The 27964-nt window shown below is 42.1% G+C and overlaps 1 protein-coding gene across 1 annotated transcript; it reads left to right on the top strand.

Annotated features, from left to right (window-relative positions):
* The first annotated feature begins 1089 nt into the window (after positions 1-1089).
* Positions 1090-25459, top strand: QTRT2 (queuine tRNA-ribosyltransferase accessory subunit 2). Its single transcript, XM_056858478.1, has 8 exons — positions 1090-1303; positions 3487-3542; positions 5015-5091; positions 9519-9728; positions 12377-12576; positions 21073-21224; positions 22861-22978; positions 25228-25459. The coding sequence occupies exons 1-8, from the start codon at positions 1098-1100 to the stop codon at positions 25457-25459; spliced, it is 1251 nt and encodes a 416-aa protein (XP_056714456.1). The 5' UTR covers positions 1090-1097.
* Positions 25460-27964: the final 2505 nt, after the last annotated feature.

The raw sequence follows: 27964 nt of genomic DNA, 5'->3' as shown, positions 1-27964 counted from the left end.
CTTTCTCTCTAGTAGCAGGCAGGGTGCATTAATTTGCAGGGAAAGAAGACCACAAAGTTTGCTTATAGTGGGCATTTCTGCCTGTATGTTCTCTCCCCTTTGGAGTTAACAATCCAAAGTTGCTTTTTCTTTTGTGTCAAACAGGGGAAAAAATGAGAATGTGCAATGTCTTACACTGACTACAGGTTTAAGATAGCAAGAAACAATCACTTTCCCCACACAATCCATAAAACTTTCTATCATGGGCTATGTGAAAGCTGCTGCTGTCTCTTAGCATGGAAATGGAAACAAATACAGAATGATGCTATTCAGTTCAAGTATTCTGGAATTAATTTTCCCAATTTATCTCTCCTTGCATTTCCTTAAATATTTATTGGGCTTTCTTTATTCAGCTCCAGTTTGTGGGTTACATATAAATGTGAATTTACTTGTATTTTTGGGTACCTTCTTATAGCATAACACCCAAAGATTCACAGCTATTATTCATGACATGCCTATGGGCTCCAGAGATCATTGCAAGCATTAAGAGACCATTTCACCACAAGTGAGACCACATGTGTTCCCAGTTTGAATGTTGATGAGGGGATTTAGAGTACAAGTTGTGCTTCTGCTGTTCTTTGCAACGTGCTAATTTTCTCTCTGTAATTTTTAAATTAATGTGTAATTTTTAAAGCTGGTACTTAGTATCACTCTCAGCAAAAAATATCATTAAAATAAGATTTCCCGCTTGATTTTTCCACCTTCAACCAACATCTTTCTCTCTTGGTACAGTTTATGAAGTGATAGATTTTTGCCAGCAAAAATGAATGCTGCAATCTAGGGTACAACCAATCAGGGAATGTCTTGCTTTTTCACAGCTCCTTATTTCTGTGCTTTTGCTGAGGAGGACTTCTAGGTGGATCATACCTCTGACCTTTTTGCTACAAGATACTAAGATGGCTATTGTTTGGGGAAGTGTGTCCACATAAATTGGATTAGACAGGGTGAAACGCCAGATATGCTTCCATCTGGTAAGTCTGATGAGAGATATTGCATCTGCTGAATAATAAAGATGGCCATGTGAATTGTTCATTGATGATGGTCTTTCAGGTGTGTTCATGAAGATGAAGTTGAGTCTCTCCAAAGTAGTTGGTGGCTGTCGTCTCGGCATGCTGACAAACCTTGGCAAGAAAGGGATTCAGTGCATGGATATTCCAGGTTGTCTGCTTTATACCAAAATGGGATCAGCACCACACCTCACCCATGACACACTGGAGACTGTCAAAGATGTTCCTGTTGTTGTACAACTTCCACTTCCGGCTCTGTGAGTAAAATTTTCTCGTTTCAATGCAGTGATTAATTATCTTCTGCTTGAAAAAATTAAGTAAAAGAGCTGCGAGTAATTATGTGTGTTTGACAGGTATGCTGTAAAATCTGTTCTTTAAAAAGGTTTTTGCCTGTGATATAATGCTCTTTATTCAGTATAATTCAGTGTTTACTAATTGTTTTTGTTTACTGTGCAAAAGGGAACATTCAAAACAAACTTTAAAAATCTAGATGAAAATATACCGTATATACTCGTGTATAAGCCGAGTTTTTCAGCCCAAAAAAGGGCTGAAAAAGCCGGCCTCGGCTTATACACAGGTCAATACGGTAGAAGGGGGGAGGAGGGAGGGGGGAACTTACCGCCGCCGCCGAGCCGCCGCCATTTTCTCCCGCCGGGAGGGGTCTTGGGCAGCCTCTCTGCAGCCGCAGAGAGACTGCCCTGGCCCCCCCGGCCCCCGCCACCATTTTCTCCCACCGGGAGGGGCCCTGGGCAGCCTCTCTGCAGTCGCAGGGAAGCTGCCCTGCCCCCCCCCGGCCCCCGCCGCATTTTCCCCGCTGGGAGGGGCCCTGGGCAGCCTCTCTGCAGCCGCAGGAAGGCTGCCCTGGTCCCCCCAGGCCCCCGCCGCCATTTTCCCCTGCCGGGAGGGGCCATGGGAGGCCCCTGCCCGTCGCGCCGCTACCGCCCACGCACCTGGGCGCCTTCCTCCGGCCGGCAGCGGCCTGGAGGGGCCTCCTGCCGGCCCAGGAAGGACGCGCCGCCGCCGCTTCGCCGCCTCTCCAGGTAAGTAGTGGGTTCAGGGGCTTTTCCCCCTCCCCCCCTTGGATGGCACTGGGGTCGGGGTGGGTCGGGAGGGCCTGGGAGGCGGCGGGAGGGCGACCTGGGGCAGGGGCCCTGCGCTCTAAAATGGCAGCCGCCATTTTAAAGCGCAGCATTGCCAGTAAAGGGAATTTCTTATTGACCCTCGGCTTATACGCCCCACCCCACCCCAACCCCAGTGCCATCCAAGGGGGGGAGGGGGAAGAGCCCCTGAACCCCCTACTTACCGGGAGACACGGCGAATCGGCGGCGCGGCCTTCCTGGGCCGGCAGGAGGCCTTTCCAAGCCCCTGCCGGCTGGAGGAAGGCGCCTGGGCGCGTGGGTGGCGGCGGCGCAGCCGGCAGGGGCCTCCCGGCCAAGGAAGGACCCTGCCGGCAGGAGAAAGGCTCCCGGGCGAGGCAGCATGGCAGTGGTAAGTTCCTCCCTCCTCCCCCCTCCCTCCTCTCCCCTCTCCTACCGTATTGACCCGTGTATAAGCCGAGTTCGGCTTTTTCAGCCCTTTTTTGGGGCTGAAAAACTCGGCTTATACACGAGTATATACGGTATTTATTTACAGAATTTGTATGGTGCCTGTTTAGACTTGCACACTCATGACTAAAACAATAAAAACCAATCAAGGCAATACAAACAATAAAGAAATCACAAAATAGAACAATCCAGAATAGTTGAATAAATAAGAATAGATCAATAAAAACATGCCAATAAAACAAGCCAATTAAAAAAACCTGGGCATAAGAGCGCATAAAACAAACAAAGGAATGCCATTAAATCTTTGGAACCATGTAGTGGGATTCATGCTACTGATACCAGAATAGTGTCTGGTGGCAATTACAGAAGAGATCTCCATAATTGTAAAGTCGCTGATGGGAGTAATTCTGTGTGCCTCTTAGTTGTTCATACTTACTAATGTATGGATAGGGTTCTTAGAGAACACTTTCAGTTGGGTCCTTCATTGGGACATAGAGAATGAGGCTATCTAAAGTACAACAACAACAATCTCCTTTATTGGCATAAAATCGAAACATGGGGTGTGGCTATCTAAAGTAGACAGGACCCACACAATTTAGTCCTTTTAAAGAAAAATTGCAATTTTAATTGCTCCCATTTGGTTATCAGAAACCAATGCAAATTTGCATCACTGGCTCTAGTTTCTCCTGTAGTTTTTAATATTTAACCTTTGTTTAATCTGAAACCCTAAAGACATGGTGGCTTTATGTCCCATAGTAAAATTGCACGGCAGCAATTTTAAGTCGATCATATTTTATCCATAACACATACTGGAAATGCAAGTGGCCTGTTCTTGGTACACTGTCGTTCAAAGATGAATTAATGGTATTTGTCTGTATTTCTATGTTTGGATGCAGGGTAGAGCTTCAGGAGGTCATGGAGGAATATAAAGAAGGAATTGGAACGTTTGTAGGTAAGGTTGTGTTGGTATAATATACTGGAAGGCTAGCAGTTGCACTCCAGTAGGGTCTAGTATGTTTTTAGGAACTTTGTTTGGAAGAATGAGGAATTTATTACATCAGGGCATAGTGACTTTGGAACCCACTAGTAAGTAGACTGCATTATCATACTGTTGCTCTAATCACTTTTGATTGGCAACCAACGGTAATGTTAACAATCCACCTCCAGTCCAGATAGTGCACAGTGACCCCTTTGAGTTCTGTTGCATGGAGGTTTCCAGCTCCTTTAAATTTCTGTAAAGAGGCCAGCAGGTGCTGGGCCAGATAGCGTTGCGCATTGTTGCAAACCCAGTTTTCGATGTGTCATGGCAGTTTGTGTGCATGTGCAAATAGACTGGTTCTATATATGATGGCCGCTGCACATCGTCAAGCTGATAGGATGTGGGAACTGCTGGCAATGAATTTAAAGTCAGCAGCGATGCACTGTGGGCTCAAATGAGCTTTGCAGTCATGGGATTGGAAAATTGTGGAGATTATTATTTTGTGCCTTTTCAGTGAATTTCTATTGTATCTTCAGTCAAGTGCAGCAGGGATAAAGTCACTGATTTCTTTTTAGATGGAAATCTAAGATTTTTTTAAAAAAAGATCTTTAAATTAAAAATACTCATTGATTGTATGCAATGTATGCGCTCTTCTGCACTCTAGCTTGAGCTCATCACATCTTTAATTAAGTGGAAAACAAAGCTAGTGTTTGTGAAGAGTGTTTGAGTAAGCAAGATGCCAAAACCTCGCTGAATTACAGTTATGTTCTCATGCACTCAGCTCTCCCTACCCGCAGGGCTCTTCCTTAAAACAGTTTTGGCAAACTACTCATAGTTGTGAAAGAGAGAGAGCATTTAGAAACAACAGATATATTTAGACTGAACTACAGTTCGGGATCCTTCTCTGACTTTCAGATGCAGTACCAGATAGGGCTCGCCACACAGTTTTTGACATTTCATGGCATGTGTGACTTTCATTCTTTTCTGTTGCAGCTCATTCTTTTCTGTTGCAGCTCATTATTCAATTTTGTTATTTGTTATCCTTCAAAGCTCTGGTCTTTAAGGTAGTTTAATTACCAGAAGCTAGGCTGTTGAGTGTCAGAGGCCCCGAGACTGTTTATTCCAGGGACAAGCGAGTCAGCTGTCATTTCGTCTCTGCTGTGTAAGCAGCAGCAACGTTAATCAACCCAAAGGTTACATCTCACATATGAGGTTATTAAATACAGCCTTTTTGCTGTTGTTTCCCTCCCTCTCCAGGAAGTGGGGAGGACACAGCTGCTCACTGGAATGTTACAGTAACCAGCGAACCAATTAACTATTGGATTTCTATCCAGGAAGGATAAATGGTGTGTGCTTAACTGTTGCTATAATTTGTCTCGGAAAATTATCTCTGCTGCCTTCTGAGCCCGCATGTTAAAAGGCAACATTTTTCATTGTGTGCCCAGGTATGCCTGACTCGATAGTGTACTGTTCCCTCCTTGACCCAGCTGTTTTCTCTCCACCCGGCTACAACAACAACAAGGTATTCATTTATTTTCATTTATAATCTGCCTTTCTCACTAGGACTCAAGGCAGATTTAGTAAAACAAAGCTATTCAGTCAGTCATCAAGTGGATTACAATATATGACAATGTTTGAGATTAATGGCAAACATTCCAAGTAAACATGATGCAGTGGGGGTAGGATAGAAAAACTGGAGGAGGAAAATCTATTATTCCTAATAGAGGTCACTTCCTGACTGATCCATTATACCACAGCTCTGTTCTGTTAGAATGCCCTCCTGAACAATTCTGTTTTGCACATTTTGCACCTTCAGAAGGCTTTGCTGTGATGAGCAAAGCTTTTGCAGTGGAATATAGCTGGAGAAGCAGTCCTACAGGTACATAGATCCACTGCCATTAACACCTTTGCTGGTGACAGAACCTTGAGTTCAGCCTGGTAACTAATCAGTAACCAATTGAGTGTCTGGAGAGTAGAAGTCATACATAGATTCCATTTAGCACCCAGTAGTAACTGGGACATGGTGTTCTGTACCATCTGCAGTTTCCGAGCTGTCTGTAAGGGCAGACCCATGTAGAATGCATTACAGTAGTCTAGCCTCAAGATACCCATAGCAAGTCTCCACACTGCCAGGTCAGCCAAATCAAGGCAGAGGGCCACCTTCCAAGCTAAGCGGAGGATGGACGAATGCCTTTTTTGCAACCATATCAACTTGTTTCTTCAGTACAGTCAACATGACCATTTTCTGACACTTCAGTGTTAAAAGGTGAGCAAACACATGGAGTCTCTTGGGCTTCTGGCTGTGCTCTTCTCCTCTAGGACTTTAAGGAATCAGTGGGGAGTAATGTGACCTCTCAAAAGGTGTTTTCAAGGCTAGTTTTTTTTTTAATTAGGCCAGGAAAGTTAGCATACTGTGCTTTACAGAAACTTTACAGAATTAGAGGACCTTCAAAATCATTTTGTGGGAAGTAGTGTGGCAGCTAGAAGTCTATACGAGTTAGGGAATTGCGACTGAAAGCCTCGAGAGAGAACCATGTAACCATTCAGAGCACAAAGCCTCAGAACTCAGCCTTTTGCAGAACCTTCCAGAACATTTTTGTCTGTTACCCTAACAAAGATTAGGATCTTGTTTTAACTTGAAAGTGAAATAAGGTGAGGATTTTTCAAGAAAACAAATACTTCACTACATGGAATAAGATAATATAAATCTTCTAAGTCCTGTGATTCTACACTTTATATGTAGATCCCAGCCTTCCATCCTTCCAAGGTCAGTAAAATGAGTACCCAGCTTGCTGGAGGTAAAGTGTAAATGACTGGGGAAGGCAGTGGCAAACGACCCCATAAACAGAGTCTGCCTAGTAAATGTTGGGATGTGACATCACCCAGTAGGTCAGTAATGACCCGGTGCTTGCACAGGGGACTCTGTACTTTACTCTGTACTTGCCTAAACCTTATGCTTTTTTAATTTGCAAAGACAGCATGTATGCACACCTTTTTTCATTGGTTGAAAGAGTAGATGTGGAAACGTCAATATGAGTGATAGTTGCTAGAGTGATTGCCCAGGAGAACAAGAGGCTGTGGATTTTAGCAGACGTAATGAAACCTATGTTAATTGTTTGTCTTAATTTTAAAATTGAGAATCAGCTAAAGCATTGAAGTCTTCCTCAGTTCAACTGTGCCTCCTTATACTCGCTGCATTTAATTATCTGCAGATGGGCTTTACTTGTATGCCTGCAGTCATAGCAGCTGTAATCGCTCAAGCTTTCAGGCCTGCATGTGACCCTACAGAAGGACAGTGCTTGAATAACAGGTAGTTACCACACTCACGAAAACAGAAGCACAGAAGATTACCCAGTGGTATATGGTGCTTCATGTTCATAATAATAAAATGAAAGGGGGTGTGAGAGAGAGGATGATGAAGAACAATGTCTATATTGGGGGGGATCTGCATCAGCAATTTCTGTGTTCCCCCTTGGGCCTTTTTGGATGTGAGGGCGATCTGGATGCGACATCTGTCACCCCATTGATCGCCAGGGTTGATTCAGCTGATCTGGCTGGCTAGGCGAGTGTCCCCTCCCTCACCGCTCCATGTGCAGCCCTCCCAAAGCTGCATGCTCGGAGGAAGATGATGGCCATCCCAGATAGAAGGAGTATACCGTTCTTCGGTCAAGGGTATACGATAGCTGCGCTCCCCTGCTAGAACCTCCAAACAAGAACAAGGTCCTTGGGCCTTTTTAATACTTAATGTCCCCACTGGCTCTTAGTGACTTCCCTTCCACTCCTCAGGGTCCAAATGAAAAGCTGGAGGTCATGTTGTGATGACAGTTCCTGTGACTTCAGTTCTTGTGCTTGTGTTAGAGAGGAGAGTGGCCACGCAGAATTAGCTAGGCATGGTGTAGTGGTTAAGATGTCGGACTAGGACATGGGAAACCCAGGTTCGAATACACACTTGCACCCTGGAAGCTTGCTGGGTGACCTTGGGCCAGTCACACTCAGCCCTGACCCTGGCTAGTATTTGGATGGGAGACCTGCAAAGAATACCAGGGTCGTGACACAGAGGCAGGCAATGGCAAACCACCTCCGTACATCTCTTTTGCTTGAAAACCCTATGGGGTCGCCATACGTCAGCTGTGACTTGATGGCAAAAAAAAAATTGCTGGAATAAATACACGAACTGGTCTGTTAGTACATGCACAGAAACATGCATAGTCAGCATACAGAATATGTATATATAAATTAGGAGTTAGCAGAGGACTGGCTGGGCTAGGAGAAGTGCAGGTGATAAATACCTGGCTGGCATCCCCGAGTGCAAACCTCAGGTCTGTTTTGCCACCGGCCAGGGAGGAACGAGGCACCTGGGCCCTGATTGGCCCATTCAAACGGTGGGCTGCGCAGACGCCTGGTGCACAGCTAGCCGCTGCCATTACACCCCACACACTCCACGTGGTGTGGAGTGAAGCCGGCTCCTCCTGGCCTGCTGCTGCTGTCTGCCTGACCAGCTGCTGCCCATCGGGAACTGTGAGGGAGAGGCACACCGCCAGTGGCCTTCTCCTGAACTCTCCCCCCATCCCCGATGGACAAGGCCAAATCCGGGCCAGACCTCTGGCTCCTGGTGCGGCCCCCAAAACCTCTATATAATTTGCTGTCCCATAATGGGAAAAAGTTGAAAGCGTAATGACTGGATCTGACGAGCTGTTCTACTAGCATGAGAAAAAGGCAGGTCAAACTCAGTTCCCTGCCTCATCCCACATCGCTGTTTGTACATGCAAGTCCCAGTAATCCTTGGGATTGGGGTCAGAAGATCCCCCTCATCCTGCTTCTACTAGTGGACAGGTTGGGAGGATTCAGTCCTCTGCCCCCAAGGAAACACTCATCCATCACTACCCAAAGTAAATGTTTTGCACTAACAAGTTTGCTGAATTAAATAAAAAAATTAAGTTTGTTGTTTTCCCACAGTTCCTCTGGGTGCCCTAGGACACAGCAGCATTTGTCCAATCTCTATCAGTTCTTACATCATTCTTGTGAGATGTGGTATTCTTATTTCAATGATGGTTACTTTGAAGAAGATCTTGGATTCTGAGTCGCACACATGTGGAATTATTTTGTGACTATCAGCTGATTGCACAAGCTACCTTCATTGAAAAAAATATTGTCTTTGAGAGACAATAGAGACAATATGAGAGCATAGGAAAGACTAGTCTATAGTGTTCTAGCAGTGATGGCTGCTTCACACATGCAGTGATTACACAATATGCTTGTGTGAACTGGCCATATGTCTCCTGAGTGGACTTTCACTTTGGAGAGATAGTTGAGGGTAAAATTATATGTTAGAAAGAACTGCAACTCAATATTGAGCTCCTGCAATCCTTTTGTAACACCTCGTACAGGTATTCATTGTGTTATGATGGTCCCCACTGAACCATCTTTCAGTGATTTCTTAGCATTCATCATCTCATGATCATTCATCAAGAATGGGTTTGTAAGCCTTTGCTTCTTCAAAGTGAACATTACTAAAAAATTTGTGACTTTCTTGGCTGGAGAGTCCCCCTTCTCTACCCAATCCAAAAAACACCAAATTCTCGTTATTTGGAGAATAACAAATTCCTGGCCAATTCCCCCCTATTTTGCAATTTGGTTCCAATTAACTGGTTATCTCCCCTGATAGCAACAGAGTGTTGTTTGAAATTAGGAGATAGAATATTTCTGGTAGAGACAGAATCCTGCCAAGTTGTCCTCTGTTGCCAAAGATCATTTTCATAATACAGAAGGCATTCTTTGACAATTGCATCTTGCTGATTCTGTCTTTGCTTCAGACAGGAATCAGATCTGTGATTATATAGGGAAAAAAATCAAAGTTGCTCAAAGCCAGCAAGTACACTTATAGATTATAATATATAAACATGGAAGGGTCACTACTAAAACTCACTATGTTTCCTTTGTCTCTGACAGACAGTTTCCATATGGGGGTCTGGAGGGAGGATGGAAATGACACCATCAAAGTTCATGGCCCTTCAACGGGCTCTCCAGCCAGACTGGTTCCAGTGTCTCTCTGATGGAGATACTATCGCCGCCGAAGTCTCCAAGAAGAGAGCCAAGAAGTCTGTGGATCGATCGCTTTCCTTTTTGGATGAGTGCTTACAACTGCAAGAGGAGTTTCCAGTAAGAGCTAAATCTGTGTGGGCCATTATCGCAGCAGTTGCTTTGTGCTGAGCCTAGCAAGTTGCTCAGAGCACAGATGATCTAATGTTTGGAGCAGAGTGGCAGGACAGCGTGGACAGTTCTGGAGCCCTGTGTTTATCTACAGAACCGGACTGACGTACAAGACTAAGCTGTCTGTGCATCTTTCTCTTACACAATTGTTCACTCTTTACTTGCATTGATAATTCACAGTGGGTAGCAGTGTTAGTCTGTCTGCAGTAGTAGAAAAGGGCAAGAGTCCAGTAGCACCTTAAAGACTAACAAAAATATTTTCTGGTAGGGTATGAGCTTTTGTGAGCCACAGCTCACTTCTTCAGATACAGCTAGAATGTGAATCCATCTGTCTTTAAGTAGAGGAGAGTGAACTCAGACAAGCATTAGTATGTAAATTAACAGTATGTAAATGTGAATAGCAGGCGTGATGGGATTAGGTGTGGTATGCAGAAGAGTCTGTGATGTCCAGGTGAGAGATGGGTGTGGAGAAATCAGCATTGGTAATGAGCCATGAATGCAAGGTCTTTATTCAGCCCAGGCAAATTCATTGATTTTAGTTTGAATATCAACTGTAATTCAGCAGTTTCTCTTTCCAATCTCCCTTTGAAATTCCTTTGTAAGAGAACTCCCAGGTCAGTCTCTTAGACAAAGATTAAATGGACATAAGTCTGACATCAGAAACCACAATTTTCAAAAACCAGTGGGAGAACATTTCAACCTTCCAGAACATTCTGTTGCAGATTTAAGAGTAGCAGTTCTCTTACAATGGAATTTCAAAAGAAGATTGGAAAGAGAAACTGCTGAATTACAGTTGATATTCAAACTAAAGTCAATGCATTTGCCTGGACTGAATGAAGACCTTGCATTTCTGGCTCATTACCAATGCTGATTTCTCCACACCCATCTCTCCCCTGGACATCACAGACTCTTCCGCATACCACACCTAATCCCATCATGCCTGCTATTCATATTTACATACTGTTAACATTTACATACTAATGCTTGTCTGAATTCACTCTCCTCTACTTAAAGACAGATGGATTCTCATTCTAGCTGTATCTGAAGAAGTGAGCTGTGGCTCACAAAAGCTCATACTCTACCAGAAAATATTTTTGTTAGTCTTTAAGGTACTACTGTACTCTTACCCTTTTCTACTACCTGCATTGAGTAGGACTGAAAGTAAGCTTGGCATTCTTTATTGTACTTACTACATTAAATTCCACAGCACAAATCCTGGAGAGCCAGCGTGGTGTAGTGGTTAAGAGTGGTGGTTTGGAGTGGTGGACTCTAATCTGGAGAACCGGGTTTGATTCTCCACTCTTCCACATGAGCGGTGGAAGCTTATCTGGTGAACTGGGTTGGTTTCCCCCACTCATACCCAAGAAGCCTGCTGAGTGACCTTGAGCTAGTAACAGCTCTCTTAGAGCTCTCTTAGCCCCACCTACCTCACAGGGTGTCTGCTGTGGGGAGAGGAAGGGAAGGTGATTTGTAAGCCGATTTGATTCTTCTTTAAGTTGTAAAGAAGGTTGGCATATAGAAATCAACTCTTCTTTGTCTTCTTTCTTCGTCTTCTTCCTCCCTCTCCTTTCTTTCTCCTTCTCCTTCTTTCTTCCTTCTTCGTTTCTTCTCCTTCCTTATTCTTCCTTCTTCTTCCTTTCTTTCTTCTTCTTCCTCTCCAAGTCCTCACAGTGCACTGCAAGCCTGGGCATTTTTTCCTCCCAAGAAACACTAATTGGTGCCACACCTTCTCACCTGGAGACTAGTTTCTGTGCCAGAAATGGTGTGCAGCTTTTTGTTTATTTAAAACACTTATACCCTGCTCAAAGCATCTTGCAACAAAGATTAATAGCAATGAAACCACATGGTATCTGAAGAAGTGAGCTGTGGCTCACGAAAGATCATACCCTGCCAGAAAATATTTTTGTTAGTCTTTAAGGTGCTACTGGACTCTTGCTCTTTTCTACTAATGAAAACACAGCACAACATAAACCTAAGTCAAATACCAATTCATGTCTGCCGCATCTTTTTGATGGGGGTGGGATGTGGAGACACTGATAATATCTGAATAGTGAAAGGAGTGTGAGGTTTTCATTATACTTTGGGCGGGGAGGAACTTGATATGTACAGCAGCCTCCTAAAAAGGTCATTAAAGTACTCTGAGTATGGTCTTGCTATTACACTGTATGTACTTCAACTCTTTCATTTAATCACCAGTGTATATTTATAAAAGTAGGTTAGCATTACTCTTTGTGAGGTAAAGAGAAAATGAGGGACATTGATAAAGAAGCTCCTTCTGTCTTCCAGCTCATTGCTTTAACTCCAGTGTTTCACACTGTCCATTCTCTTTATCAGTGTCAAATATCACTGGCACAGGAATATTGGCAAGAAAGATTTAAAATACCTTCGCTTTCTGCTTTTAATCTCTTGTTAGTTTCTAATTTGTGGTCCTAGCTTGCGGTCCTAGCTTGCATGTTTGCTGTTACCTTGTTAATGGACTGGTGTTTCTGTGTGCTTGCAACTAGTAGTTGTTCGGTTAACCAACTTGAGTCTATTGAGAAGAAGGGATAAAAAATAAAAGCAGTCTTTCTCAAACTGGTAACTTTCTCCAAAATTAGGAACTGCAAGAGAGCGTGATGATCGGTGTTATTGAAGGTGGGGACCTGTTGGAGGAGAGGCTGCGATCTGCCAGGGAGACTGCCAAGCGCCCGGTGGGTGGCTTCCTGCTAGACGGCTTCCAGGGAAATGCCATGGCCAAGGACACCAAGCTGGAACTCTTGTCCTCTGCTATAGCAGAACTTCCAGATGATAAACCAAGGTCAGAACGAAGTTCAGATCTGATCAGAAGCCCACCTTTCTTGTGTAGATAATCACTTCAAACTGTTCTTGCCACAGCTAACCTTTGATACGTTATTGGACATTCTGTTATGTGCTTCTGAAAATCAAGTTTTTGGTCACTTATTAGCTGTAACTCTGGAGACAGTAATCAGATATGGGTTCAGCTATACAGTATCTTTTCATCAACAGAGTAAAGATTATAACTAGTTCACTCATTTCCCTGCTGTCCAACTTTATAGTTCTGGATCATGATGGATAGCTCATCCATCTCTGTCTTTAACAGTAGAAAAGAGCAAGAGTCCAGTAGCACCTTAAAGACTAACAAAATTTCTGGCAGGGTATGGTATCTGAAGAAGTGAGCTGTGGCTCATGAAAGCTTGTGCCCTGCCAGAAATGTTGTTAGTCTTTATAGTTCTGTGTTTTCTTGTAGCTGAATCCAAATTGTACCATCTGCAAAAAAAAAAAAAAAAAAAAAAGGCCTTTCCTAAGTTAAGGTACGTCAAAAAAAGGGGAGGAAAAAGACTTGGATTCTTAATCATGCCACTAAACTGTTCCTCAGTTCGTTTTGATCTCTTATCAGCGAAAAAGGATGTAAATACAAGATTGGACAGCATACAGATTGTTCTGGTATTCTTTGGCAGTGTAATGAAAGTGTTCACCAAATGACACTTGATTTCAGCTGTTAGTATTAAAAACCACAACTTAGAATAGATCAAATAATATTTCCCAATGCATCTGTAAAAAAAATATTCTGACAACCTAATCAATGTACAGTTAGTCGTATAGATAGACATAAGCTTACTTCAGACCTGAGAATTACTGACCATGATGCATTTAGGGGGTGTTTCAGGGTCTGCTTATACAAACAAGCAGCATCTGTGTATGTTTACAATAATTTTGTTAATTTAAAGAATGGGTAATGTGGGTGCCAGACATATCGAGGATAAACAACATAATATGGTACCCATCACACTGTATATGAATACCAATTTTAATACAATTTCTATACATGCATTTTTTGCAAAAAGCAATGGGTTGTTGATTTTAGCAGCAGTATATAACATAGGTTAAATTGATGTAAATACAGAGTATATTTCTACCAATTTGTCATATAGTCTTATGATAGACTAATTATACATATAAACAAACAGGACTACAGGTAATAATTCATCAGGTAAACATTTCAAAGAAGGGACAAAGGTATTGAATGCTTTGTTAGGTGTTCATTTTGCTAACAAGCCAAAGCTTTCTTAATGTTTTCTTATCAAATTGAAAACTACTAGGCATTTCAGATGGAGAAATTATCAGGTGAAGTTTTCTTGTCTAATTGGAATCTGCTAGGTATGTCAGAGAAATCATCAGGTGTAGACAAGTTCCTGGGTTATTCTTGTTTCGTTAAAACCTTCATCAGTACATTCTTATCTATTTCCAATAATAATATTATAATTGGATTTACTCTATGGCAATTTAAAAAAATTAAAAACAAAAATTAGTAAACACTTTTAATTACCTTGTTGAAGTCATGGCTAAATGACCCAATAGATTGATAAAAGAAATACAAAGCAATGTTCAATCATGCCTTTCTGTAAGAAAATAGTCCTGATGAAAGTGACTTTAAACAGAATATGTTGCTTTCCCACAAATACATTTATAAGCTATGTTACCTGGAATTCTTCTGTATACAAAAACATCTCTCATGCTGCATTCTTCATTCTTAATGTGTTACCTGCTGATTTCACATCTGTGTTTTCAGGTTTCTATTAGGTTCAGGTGGGGTTGTTTGACATAAGAATAGTATAATCCATTATCTCAATTAGCTCAATTCTAATGGCATACCTAGCAGATTGCAATTAGACAAGAAAATTTCACCTGATGATGTCTCCATCTGATATGCCTAGTAGTTTTCAATTTGATAAGAAAACATTAAGAAAGCTTTGGCTTGTTAGCAAAATAAACACCTAGCAAAGAATTCAATATCTTTGTCCCTTCTTTGAAATCTGTACCTGATGAATTACCAGTTATATTCCTGTTTGTTTATATGTATAATAGACTAAAGACTATATGACAAATTGGTAGAAATATATTCTATATTTACATCAATTTACACTATGTTATATATTGCTGCTAAAATGAACAATCCATTGCTTTTTGCAAAAAATTCATGTATAGAAATTGTATTAAAAATTGGTATTCATATTGTGTGATGGGTACCATATTATGTTGTTTATCCTACAATAATGTTGTGCCATGCTTGCAAAGTAAACATATGGAAAAGGGCTGTTTTGTGTTTGCCTGGAGTTGGTAGATCTACATGTCTGTTTTACATGGAAATTGCATTTCTTCTACTAACCTCCCCACTTGCGCACACACCTTTTTCAATGGCTGAAGACTATTAACTTATTTCTGCAGGATGTAAAAAATATTACCTTTAGGGCTTATCTAGACAATTAAAAATGTAATGGCCTTTGGCAGCATTAAAAAAAAAATCCTACTCCCTCTTCAGGAGGGTATGTGTTTTCAGCACCACAACTTCACAGTATGCAGGCGTAGTGCAGGGTGTGGGGAGAAGTTACAGTGCTTTTCCTCAGCAACATCACATGCATGTTAATTGCTTCATGATACTCAACCATATTTTATGCAGCACTCCATATTTCAGTGGCTCCATTACCTGGATTGTCCAGGTGGCTGGCTTGGCTTGGGGATGCTCCAGTTCCCAACAGGCAGTGGAGAGGGCTGCAGGGATGGAAGGTAGGAAGGTGGCTGTTCCCCACCAGCCTTGTCCCATAACACTTCATCATAACACTCGCCTGCCTTGGAGAATTGTTTGTCCCTAGCTTGAACTAAGCAGCATGAAGCGGGTTTCACCTCTAAAAGGGGTTTGGGGCAGGTATGTTGGGAGAGGGGCTGGAGCCACTTCAGCAGGCTTTCCCCTGTTCTCCCTGCTTCCCAGGCAAGCTGCTTGGGCTGGACTATATCCTGTGGTTAAGAGACTTCTGCCCTCCAAGAATAGCCTGACCAAGCTTGTGAAGAGCAGTAGAATGGCTGCTGCTTTTTGCAGGCTTTAATGGCAGCAGCTCAGGCAACGGGGGTTGGTGCCTTTAACAAAATCATAGAATCCTAGAGTTGGAAGGGACCACCAGGGTCATCTAGTCCAACCCCCTGCACAATGCAGGAAATTCACAACTACCTCCCCCACACCCCCAGTGACCCCTACTCCATACCCAGAAGATGCCAAGATGCCCTCCCTCTCATGAACTGCCTAAAGTCATAGAATCAGCATTGCTGACAGATGGCCACCTAGCCTCTGCTTAAAAACCTCCAGGGAAGGAGCACTTACCACCTCCCGAGGAAGCCTGTTCCACTGAGGAACCACTCTAACTGTTAGAAAATTCTTCCTAATGTCTAGGCGGAAACTCTTTTGATTTAATTTCAACCCGTTGGTTCTTGTCCGACCTTCTCGGGCAACAGAAAACAACTCAGCACCATCCTCTATATGACAGCCCTTCAAGTGCTTGAAGGTGGTTATCATATCCACTCTCAGTCTTCTCCTCTTCAGGCTAAACATATCCACTTCCTTCAACCTTTCCTCATAGGACTTGGTCTCCAGACCCCTCACCATCTTTGTGCCTTCCTCTGGACAGAAGAAGAGTTGGTTTTTATACCCTGCTTTTTCTCTCCATAAGGAGTCTCAAAGCAGCTTACAATTGCCTTCCCCCACACACACACTACAGGCACCTTGTGAGGTAGGTGAGGCTGAGAGGGGTTCTGAGAGAACTGTGACTGGCCCAAGGTCACCCAGCCGGCTTCATTTGGAGGACTGGGGAATCAAACCTGGTTCACCAGAGTCCGCCGCTCTTAACCCTGCACCACGCTGGCTCTCTACACCAAACCATTTGCTTCTGAGGTAGTTAGGGTTTTGTCCTCCTTGGCCAGGGATGGCTTCCCACTCTTCTTGTCTGCCCAGCTAGCCAAGTGGGACAAGACACTGTACGGTCCCACAACCGCCTGCTGCCTCAGCTTCCTCTGACCCAGCTGCCCTCCTCTTCCTGGTTGTCCTCCACTTAGGTAGGTGGCAGCTTCAACAGTGGTGGTGAAGACAAGCACCCCTGTCAAATATTGACCAACATCAAAATGTTTTTAATGAGAAGCAACCTTGAATGCTGCTAGAAGATTTGCAGTTAGGCAATTGCAGTTGTTAATTGCGTCCATAATTGCTTTGTTAACCGGATAGTCGTTTACTATCACAGAAGCATAAAAGTACAACGACTTGTGCTGGTAGTTTCCGAGAGCCTGAGTTTAATTATACAACGGGGCGGGAGAAAGTCAGCACTAAAAAGGCAATTTGTTCCTGCACTATATATTTTTCCAGCCATGTTCTATGCGTATTGACCTAAATTAGCTTATACAGTTGTCAGCACTGCCACCATTCCTGCGGGAGAGCAAAATGCTGTTTCTTCACCTCCCAGATCTTTGACAAAGCTGCCAGCTGAATTTGGAGTCTAGTATTGCCATCGCTAATAATAACGCAAGAAGCATGGGTGAATCCAGCTGTATTGTCAAGTCCCCTGGGGAACGTTTTAGTGCTGGCTGTTGGGAACATGCATTTGAAAAAAAAAATAGTTTGAATAAAATGAGCTAATGTGACCTCGATGGGTACATGAAGGAGAAATATGCAAGAAGCCATCAATACCATACATCTTTTTGTGGTTGGTGGTTTTTCTTCCGTTTTGGAGGAGCATGGCTCTTCTATCCAGAAAGGTCCCAAAAATCATAGAATCCTAGAGTTGGAAGGGGCCATACAGGCCATCTAGTCCAACCCCTGCTCCATGCAAGATCAGCAAATAGGTTAATTGCCTTTCCCCACCACCACTACTCTGGCAAGTACTGTTGAGTCTCATCAATTTTTATGCAAGCTAGCTAAAGAGCGAGAATGTTTGGCATGGGCAAATAGAATGAAATGAGTTTGCACTTCGCCATCTCTTAAGATCCGGCCCTGCATTCAGTACAGTCACTGAGTTAAGAGACTCTTTACAAGTAGTTAGTTGGTACTTCTCAGGGGTTTGATTTAGAGACTGCTTGTGCCATCTTAAGGCTGACTTCAAATGGAAGGCCTGTGTTAGAAACCAAAAAACAGGCATCCTCAGCATTGTAACCTTGCTTTATACACTGAAGGTGCTATGGAAGTAAAACTGAATAAACAATGAACTTTGTGCTATTTGTGTCACTTGTGACATGAGTTCTGTGAGTCACACAGAACAAATCATGGTTTGCCATTATAGCTCCTTCCCCACCTTCCTTCCCTCAAATGCAACCTGGGAAGGGGAAGGAGAATGCAACCCAAGGAGTCCCCAGACTTGGTCCTTTGCTTATGCTGCCGTTGAACTATAAACCTTTATACAATCTGAGTCCTACTTAGATGAAAGTATATCTTATGTTTCCTTTAACCCTTACGGTATGGCAGGGCCAGGGCCTCTTACGTGCATTATTAGTGGTTCTGTGCATTATAGAACAACTCTCAGATAAAGTCCAGTGATGCTAGTTCTCCAGGTGCTTAGGAAAGAATGTGAGGCTGTCTGTTAGGTTTTTGGAGAGATGCTTTAGTAGGTTTGTTACTTTGTGTATGTGTGTGGTGAGATGGTTGTTGATTTGTTTTGTTATCATGCCATGTAATGTTTAGGATTGGTTATTATTGTGTGTTTATGAGTTAACTAATAAGCTTTGTGCAGTTTAGAATCACAAATCATAGAGTTGGAAGGGACCACCAGGTCATCTAGTCCAACCCCCTGCACAATGCAGGAAATTCACAACTACCTCCCCCCACACCCCCAGTGACCCCTACTCCATGCCCAGAAGATGGCCAAGATGCCCCCCCCCTCAGGATCTGTCTAAGGTCATAGAATCAGCATTGCTGACAGATGGCCATCTAGCCTCTTCTTAAAAACCTCCAGAGAAGGAGTGCTTACCACCTCCCAAGGAAGCCTGTTCCACTGAGGAACCGCTCTGACTGTTAGAAAATTCTCCCTGATGTCTAGATGGAAACTCTTTTAATTTAATTTCAACCTGTTGGTTCTGGTCCGACCTTCTGGGGCATCAGAAAACAACTTGGCACCATCCTCTATATGATGTCGCGGTCCGTGCCGTCAAAGTAACTAAGCTCTTAGAATCGACCCCTTCCTGAAAAGCGATATTTTATCTTATTCAGCCTGTTACCCACTAAGCAGGGATCAACACTTTCCACCTCTTGTGAGATAGACTTTCTCTTGAAATGTTCCAGTAAAAATATGAAAAGAATATATGAATAAAATACTATTTATTTCACATAAAATATATACATGTAAATGGTTACAGAAATAAAAACTATATTAGTTAGTTCAACAGGAACAAAATACTATCTTATGTATGCAAGCAATATTAGCAATATCAACAATCTCTATGACTCTATATGAGAGTTTCCCAAGTACGTATTTCATTCAGGAAATAATACAGTTTACAGAAATCTTGTAAAATAATGGTTAGTGCATTGAATAAGTATTCTAATTCAATTTATTTAAATATAAGACATACTTTACCCAGTCATGTCATAGCAGAGCTTCTGTAAGGATTCTATAAGTTCACTTAGAATAGTTAGATTTCCTTCAGGTATTCTCTAAGTATTACTCTGTTGGTTCTTGTTTATTTTATTACTCTGTTATTTCAATGCCTTTAGTAGTTGTAAAGGTAGGAGCGATCTCTTTGGTTCCATAGTTTCATGTTAGAGCTGATACTATAGCTCTTCCAGCAGTCTGTTTGTGACTGAAGGCATGAGACCATAGAGTCTCTATATGTTTGAGGTTTATGGGTCTGAAGCCCATGTTGAAATTAGATAAGGCTATGTGAAAGCCATCTTTGAGTATGCTTTGCTGTAAGCATTGCTGTATAGCTAAGAGCCACCTTGATGGTTTGGGTACTGTAATTAATCAATATTTGAAGCTATGTGTAAAGCTTAACATTATAGAGTATAAACTCTATTCTACAATCTCTCTGGCAGTGCCAGTCTTAAAGAGTACTGAGTATAGTTCAGTTTAAGAGCTTAAGGCTCCATGGATCTCCATCCATGTATTCCAATTATATGTATTCCAATTGGAGTAATTCTATGTGTTAGCCATTGTTGGCTGTGATGCATGTTTGTGTATGCATGTGTATGTCAGACAGTTCTGTGTGAGACCTCAGTCTTAGAACTGACTGCAGAGTATATTCAGTGCTTCCTCCTTGTGTAGAGAAACCCCTGGAATATGCTCTGGTAGTGGGCTTCTTAGAGAAGCTGCATTTACATCTTGACTGTCAGAACTAGGAAGTCTGTACATAAGATAAATCTTATGAGGACTTATATTTGGCCAATGGCTTCTATAAGTGACACCATACTCAAGTATGATAAGATCCATACCCTTATAATCCTTAGATTAAGGGTCTTCATCACATATTTAGGATGAAGCATTGTATAGACAGTTATCTCAGACAATCAGTCTTCAGAAAGACAGACTGTGTGGCATAATACCTCTCTCTGTGAGAGTTCTCCAGACTTAGAGACAAGTATAAATGATTGTTCCCAATTCACGCAAGAATCAGATTCCTAATTCACGCAAGAATTAGGCTGCCAAGGTTTTACATCTTTGGTAGATGGAGGAAGTCCATAGGTCAGTAGGTTTAGACCATCAGGATCTTCTCTAACTTGTAGTCAGAGAAATGTCTCTATTTATATCTTTTCAGAGCCTTTATCTTGGAGATGTGCTGGAATAGGTCCAGTCAACTTTGGTTCTAGAGTCCCTTAGCTAAAGCATTCTATAAATAAACAGTAACTTAGCCAGTAGTTAATCAATAGGCCTTATAAGCAGAACTATACACTTGACTGCCATCTGCAGTAGTTAGTAGATATGACCTTGTCTATCATTCCTTGTCAAGCAGTATGTTTTATTTAATCAGATGAGCACACCTGCAGCTGTGACCTTTAGCTGTGACAGCTGTATTAAATGATTATAGCAGCAGAATCTTGGGTTGGATTCTACAGCATAACAAGTAAGCCTTGAGCTTATACAGTCAAAGGTGTTCCAGTCTATGAAGTGACATAACATCTTTTTAACACATTTTAACACATTTCTATCCTTATGAAGCCTAATGGGACATGTTTTCATATCAAAATCCTGTTCACACATGGTTGCCTGTGACAATGACAGCCCTTCAAGTACTTGAAGATAGTTATCATATCCCCTCTCAGTCTTCTCTTCAGACTAAACATACCCAGCTCCTTCAACCTTTCCTTATAGGACTTGGTCTCCAGACCCCTCACCATCTTTGTTGCCCTCCTCTGGACATGTTCCAGCTTCTCTACATCTTTAAATTATACCCACAAAGATATATGTGGAGAGAGAAACAGAATTAATAGGCTGCCATAAAACCCGATCACTTCTGACCATGGCTTTTTTCTCTGTATCTTTTACAGGCTCATCCATGGTATTGGCAGGCCAGATGAAGTGCTGGAGTTAATTGAAAGAGGAGTGGATGTTTTTGAGAGTTGCTTTCCTTACCAGGTGACAGAAAGAGGCTGTGCCTTGTCTTTCAACTACGGTTGTCATCCGGATCCTGATGGAGATGGTATTTATCTTAGGAGCCTTGCTTGGGTGGAAATCAGGATAAAACACTTTTAGGATGTTTTTGTTAGTGTTTTTATACACTGTAAAAATAAAGTTCCTTAGTAGATTGACTAGGATATGCAAGGACTATACTTTCCCTTCATCCAAGGATTTTTCAGCCAGGCTGAGTAACTGTCGTTCGCATACATGGCAAGTGTGAAGATTAAGGTAGAAAAAGCAGCTTGATGGCTTTCTTAATGGCTGGGTCTTGGTGTTTTTCATGCCTGGGTAACTCAGACCCGACAAGCATATCTTTTATCACATTTTTCAGAAACCTCACTTCCAGCATGACAAGTTATATAGATTTGAAGGTGCAAAGGGGAGCAACCGTGCTCCTTTATCCTCTTTTGTAAGACAGACTGAAGAGTACCTCACTGTGCTTCCCAGTAATTTGTGCTGGAAAAAGAAGCTAACATTTTAGGGGGGGGAATCCAGTCCAGCTTTTAGATTGCAAGAGGATGGAGTGGCTTTTCAAGCATTCTTTTCTGCAGCTGCAGTGAATTTTGTGATGATTTTATCCTTCTCAGAACTTCCAGCAGGAATTTAAGCCTCCCTAAACCCCAACACCACCCCTGCTGTGGCAGTCTAAAGTTTCTGACTTAGTTCCCTTCAGCAGGCTGACAGTCTGTCAGCTCAAATATGGAGTGTTGATTGGCTGTGGGTCTCTTGTGAATTCTGTCAAAGAGAAATAAGCCAATTAATTAGATATCTGCACATTGGTTCTTGTAGGTTATCTGGGCTGTGTAACCGTGGTCTTGGAATTTTCTTTCCTGACGTTTCGCCAGCAGCTGTGGCAGGCATCTTTAGAGGAGTAACACTGAAGGACAGTGTCTCTCAGTGTCAAGTGTGTAGGAAGATATAGTCAGAAAGGGGTTGGGTTTGAGCTGAGTCATTGTCCTGCAAAAGTAATGTGGTAATCATTGTCCTGTAAGTATCAAGATAATGTGCTAATGACGGTGTGGTATGTTAATATGGAACCATTGTATCCTGAAGTGATCTGTTAATGTGTGAAGTCCAAAGCTAATCTCCATGGCTATTGTTGACTATAGTCTTTGTTAGTCTGGAGGTTTTTAGGACAGGAAGCCAAGCCTTATTCATTCTTAAACTCTCTTCTTTTCTGTTAAAGTTGTGCTGATGTTTATGAATTTCAATGGCTTCTCTGTGCAATCTGACAAAATAGTTGGTAGAATTGTCCAGTCTTTCAGTGTCTTGGAATATGACCCTGTGTCCTGTTTGTGTCAGTCCATGTTCAGCCACTGCTGATTTCTCAGGTTGGCCAAGTCTGCAGTATCTTTCATGTTCTGCAGTTCATACTGCAGACTTGGCCAACCTGAGAAATCAGCAGTGGCTCCTCCTGGGTAAAAGTTCCATCTGTCCCCGCCCACTTTCTAAAGACATCTGGTGGGCACCCGGAAGATGTTGGTGGACCCCATGGCAACCATGGGTACCACGCTGGGGACCCTTGGTTTAAATGGCTAGTTTGAGTTTTTAGCAGAGTGACTTTAACAAGACTTGCCTTGAAATATTTGATAGTGTGGCCCTGCCCGGGTTTCTGTTTCCATATCAGCTTATTAATGAAATTCTGTTGCTTTATGCAGTCCTAAAAGAAAATGGGGAACCAGACAAGGAAGAAAGCAAGGATGAAAAAACAAAAACCGAAATCTTCAGTGAAACGGAAGGGATGACTGCATTTGAAATATGTTTGAAGGAAGAAAGGTTTGAGTGTTTGTTTGTTTGTTCTGAAATGTCACCTTCTGCTGTGTACTGCTTCACATTATTTTACAAGCTGCTTCAGGCTTCTTCTTCAGTCCATTTATTCAGTAGTTGTCCCATTTAAGTTTATAAGATAGCTTTTTTAAAAGGAGCCAGCAGCAGATCTGCTAGAATTGGCCAGTAGACAGAAGACATTCAAGTGGCATTTGATCTGTTCTTTTCCTGATGGATTTCGTTGTTTGAGCAATTGTTTTCCCTCTGAGTTCCTGTTGAACAAATATCCCATCTCTTTGAACGAATTCATTAGATTTTAGTTGCTGTTCTAGGGAATACTGCATTTCTTTAAATGTCAAAAAGCAACTTTGGCAATCAGTCCAGAAGGAAAGTTCTGGACATCCGGGTCTCTGACACAGCAAGGCCCTTGAGTGCTGTGTTACCACAGTGATTCTGCTATGGTTGGGTTGCCCTGTTACAGAAGAGACAGAATAGCAGATATATCTTGATACAGAGAAGGATGGATCTGCTGCCACTCACCTGTCCTTTCCCTTTTCAAATGTGCCATCACAAGAAAAACAAAATGAAGTATTGTGGGCCCTTAGATTTCAACCTGTTGGTGTTTACGGTGGCCCAGAACTACTGTATGTTCACCCGATCATGGTGACTAAAATGTGAAAAAGCTGCTGTTCAGCCAGTGCATGGCAAGGCAAATGTTCAGGGGCCATCATGTTCCGGATCAGTACTTTCATCAGTTGGCTGACAGGGTCTACTAGTCAGCATTAGAACCATGGTTTATCACACCCAACCAACAAGCTTCTCTTTAGTTTCAGCAAAATGTGTCATTTAGGCTGTGGGTGCCTATTTCTTAGCAATCAGAAAGATCCTCACAATAATTTTGTCGTTGGGTTTACTGTACCCAAGGAGCAGACCTGGGGATTTTGTTTGTTTATGGCTTTATTATTTGTTTTTTGTTTGGCTTTTTATGGCTTTTTGTTTGTTTATGGCTTTACTCCTTCTTAGGGGTGTGTGTGTGTGTGTGTGTGTGTGTGTGTGTGTGTGTGTTAAGTACCAGCAAGTCGCTTCTGACTCATGGCGACCCTATGAATGAAAGTCCTCCAAAATGTTCTATCTTTGACAGCCCTGCTCAGATCCTGCAAATTGAAGGCCGTGGCTTCCTTTATTGAGTCAATCCATCTCTTGTTGGGTCTTCCTCTTTTCCTGCTGCCCTCAACTTTGCTGCCCTCAACTTTTCTTAGCATGACTGTCTTTTCCAGTGACTCTTGTCGTCTCATGACATGACCAAAATACGACAGCCTCAGTTTAGTCATTTTAGCTTCTAGGGTCAGTTCAGGCTTGATTTGATCTAGAACCCACTGATTTGGTTTTTTTTTGGCAGTCCACGGAATCCGTAACACTCTCCTCCAGCACCACATTTCAAAGGAATCTATTTTCTTCCTATCAGCTTTCTTCACTGTCCAGCTTTCACACCCATACATAGTAATAGGGAATACGATGGCATGAATTAATCTAGTCTTGGTGGCCAGTGACACATCCTTACACTTCAAAATCTTTTCTAGCTCCTTCATGGCTGCCCTTCCCTGTCTCAATCTCCTTCTGATTTCTTGGCTGCAGTCTCCCTTTTGGTTGATGGTGGAGCCAAGGAATAGAAAATCTTGAACAATTTCAATTTCCTCATTGTCAACCTTAAAGTTGTGTAATTCTCCTGTAGTCATTTCTTTTGTTTTCTTGATGTTCAGCTATAGTCCTGCTTTGGCACTTTCTCTTTTAACTTTCAGCAGTAGTCGTTTCAAATCTTCACTATTTTCTGCCAATAATGTAGTGTCATCAGCATATCTCAAATTATTAATGTTCCTCCCTCCAATTTTCACCCCACCTTTATCTAAATCTAATCCTGCTTTCCTAATTATATGTTCTGCATATAGATTGAAGAGATAGGGAGATAAAATACATCCTTGTCTGACACTTTTGCCAATTGGAAACCATTCCGTTTCTCCATATTCTGTTTTAACTGTGGCCTCTTGTCCAGAGTACAGGTTGCGCATTAAAACGATCAGATATAGTGGCACACCCTTTTCCTTTAAAACCAGCCATAGCTTTTCATGATCCACACAGTCAAAAGCTTTGCTGTAATCTATGAAACACAAGCTGATTTTCTTCTGAAATTCTCTTGTATGCTCCAGTAACCAGCGTATATTTGCAATATGATCTCTAGTGCCTCTTCCTTTTCTTCTTAGGTACCAGGACGATTTTGGTCCTTTACTGAGTGGATGCTTGTGCTACTGCTGTCAGAATCATAGTCGTGCCTATGTCCACCACCTCCTGATGACCAATGAGTTGCTGGCCAGTGTCCTGCTCATGATGCACAACTTTCAACACTACTTTGCCTTCTTCCATTCTATTCAGGATGCCCTCAAAGAAGACAGGCTGGATAAATTGAAGGAGATCGTCTGTAGGCAAGCTGTTTAAGACCCCAAATTACACAAAGAGCATAGGGAGAAGAACCACCCACGGATTTGGAGTCTCCATATTTGGCCTACAACCAGTGTTACGTCATTGGGAGCACAGCTCTCGTGGTCCCCGACAGGCTTAGGAGTGGTGGAACCCTTTCCCCACAAGACTCTCCGCCGAAGAAAGGTGAAAGATAAGAGCTAAGGACATGTTTCAAGACTTCCCGCACTAGGCTAGCCATCTTTTATCATCCTGAGTTTTGTTGGTAAACTTCATAAATCATGAGACGATTGAAGCTGGATGAAAAGAATATAAAATGCCAGCCTCCATTTTGGGCTCTGATTTCATCTTCATTACACAAATATCGGTATGTTTAGGATCGTATTTTATTTTAAAAGTCTCTGTGAAGAACATAAAGAATACACAAAGTAGTAGTTCTCTTTGTAACAGATATCCAACAGAGAGCCAGTGTGGTGTAGTGGTCAAGAACAGTGGTCTAGAGTGGTGGACTCTGATCTGGAGAACCGGTTTTGATTCCCAACTCCTCCACATGAGCAGCAGAGGCTAATCTGGTGAACTAGATTTGTTTCCCCACTCCTCCACATGAAGCCAGCTGCATGACCTTGGGCCAGTCACAGCTCTCTCAGCCCCGCCTACCTCACAGGGTGTCTGTTGTGGGGGGAAGGGAAGGTGATTGTAAGCCGGCTTGATTCTGCTTGAGTGGTAGAGAAAGTCGGCATATAAAAACCAACTCTTCCTCTTCTTCTCCTTCTTCTTCTTCTTGAAATAATGGTTATTCTGCGAATAGGACAAAACCTCACAGCACTCTGTGTCTTGGCAAAATGAGAATTGAGATTGCATTGTGACTTATGTGTTACTGTAAAGCATAAGACACGTGACTGCTCAGCTATCGTCAAGGTTTTAAAGGTCCAGGGAACAGTCTTACTCTTGAATGTCACAGTTTCTTACATAATGGTAGGAGGGCAGTGGGTGACTGTGGTTGTGCAGATATACATATGTGAAAGAGCTATGACGGTTCACATTTTCTGAACTTTACTAAGCTCAAGCATGTGCTGCTTTTTACTTGATTTCCATTTTGTACAAAAGGGGTCTTTTAAAGTTGTTTTTAAAATTATGTTTTATGGGAAACTTTAATAAAACACATTTATATTTTTTGTGTCGCTTCCTAGGCATTGAGCTGCATCGATTCAAAGAACAGGTGGTCTATGTGCATGTAATTGCGCATGTGTACCTGCAAGCACACACCCACCAAACGGATGGTTTGCATAACCAGCTTTGGCAAGGCCAGTCATCTGTTTGAAGGGGTTGGTGATGATGAGTCCATTTCCATCCTCCATGCTGGACAGGTGACTGGCATGATCAGATTTTATTGCTGGTTCCACTTGCTGGGAGGCATGGTGGACCTGATCTGGCATCGACCACTACTTGCACTGTTCTGGGAGGCTTTTAAGCCCAAGTTTAACCCAATATTTTTCAACCTCACCCACATTTTTTAACTCCATGTCGCAATTTTCCCCACACATGATCTTTTTTTTTTAATATATACATTTTATTTTCTAATAAGGGGTACAGAAAAGAAATGGGAGAAACAGGTGGGATAAAATTAACATTTCATTTGTTGTAACCGTGCCCAAGATAATCCAGTTGTTTGTTCACACCCCACTATAAAACCTCTTATAAAAATACAAAACTCAGCTGAGCATTCAACACTCATTTATGCTGAACCTAATCATTAAAAGTACTGAAATCAAATCTATGAAATAACCTTTCAGACCTTATTCACTTATAACCCTAAGCTCTCATTTTATATATATCACTATATCATACATACCTGTCAAAAGATAATTGCTATTTCTGCTTTAACCTCAAATAATAACATTGGTTATTAAGCTGAACCTATTCATTAAAAATACTGAATTCAAATCTATGAAGTAACCTTTCAGATCTTATTCACTTATAACCCTAAAATCTGATTTCATATACGTAACTATAGCATACATATCTGTCAAAAAATAATTGCCACTTCTGCTTGTAGTCGTTGATAGGCTTTCCTCGGAGAAGATGTGTTAGTCTCAACATGGTCACAAATTCATGCAATTTTGTAATCCATACTGTCAGCTCCGGAACATTCTTGGCTTCCCAGTACGTTGCAAACAGAATTCTTACTGCCATCATCACATATTGGAAGAGTTCTTTATTAATGGGTTTTATCTGAGTTGGGACACGCATGATCTTGATGATGCCTCTTAGAAAAGATATTGCTGCCTTGCATCAGGGCTGAGGTTCTGATGTAGTATCCTGCCACTGTTGATAGCTTATAAAAGTTTTTTAATGTGTCTTACAAGATGATGGCTTATAAAAATCTTTCGATTTGGGGGTAATCAGTGAACTGTTGTAATGTAATCAACTGTTTAATATTCCTTTCCCAAATCTTAATGGTACATGGTTCACAGCCTTTAATTTTCTCTTGATTTTTCTAACGCCTCTACTACGAGTGATTGC

The sequence above is a fragment of the Euleptes europaea genome, chromosome 12, assembly GCF_029931775.1.
Source record: "Euleptes europaea isolate rEulEur1 chromosome 12, rEulEur1.hap1, whole genome shotgun sequence".
Lineage (NCBI taxonomy): Eukaryota > Metazoa > Chordata > Lepidosauria > Squamata > Sphaerodactylidae > Euleptes > Euleptes europaea.
This window is presented reverse-complemented; position numbering and strand designations above follow the sequence as displayed.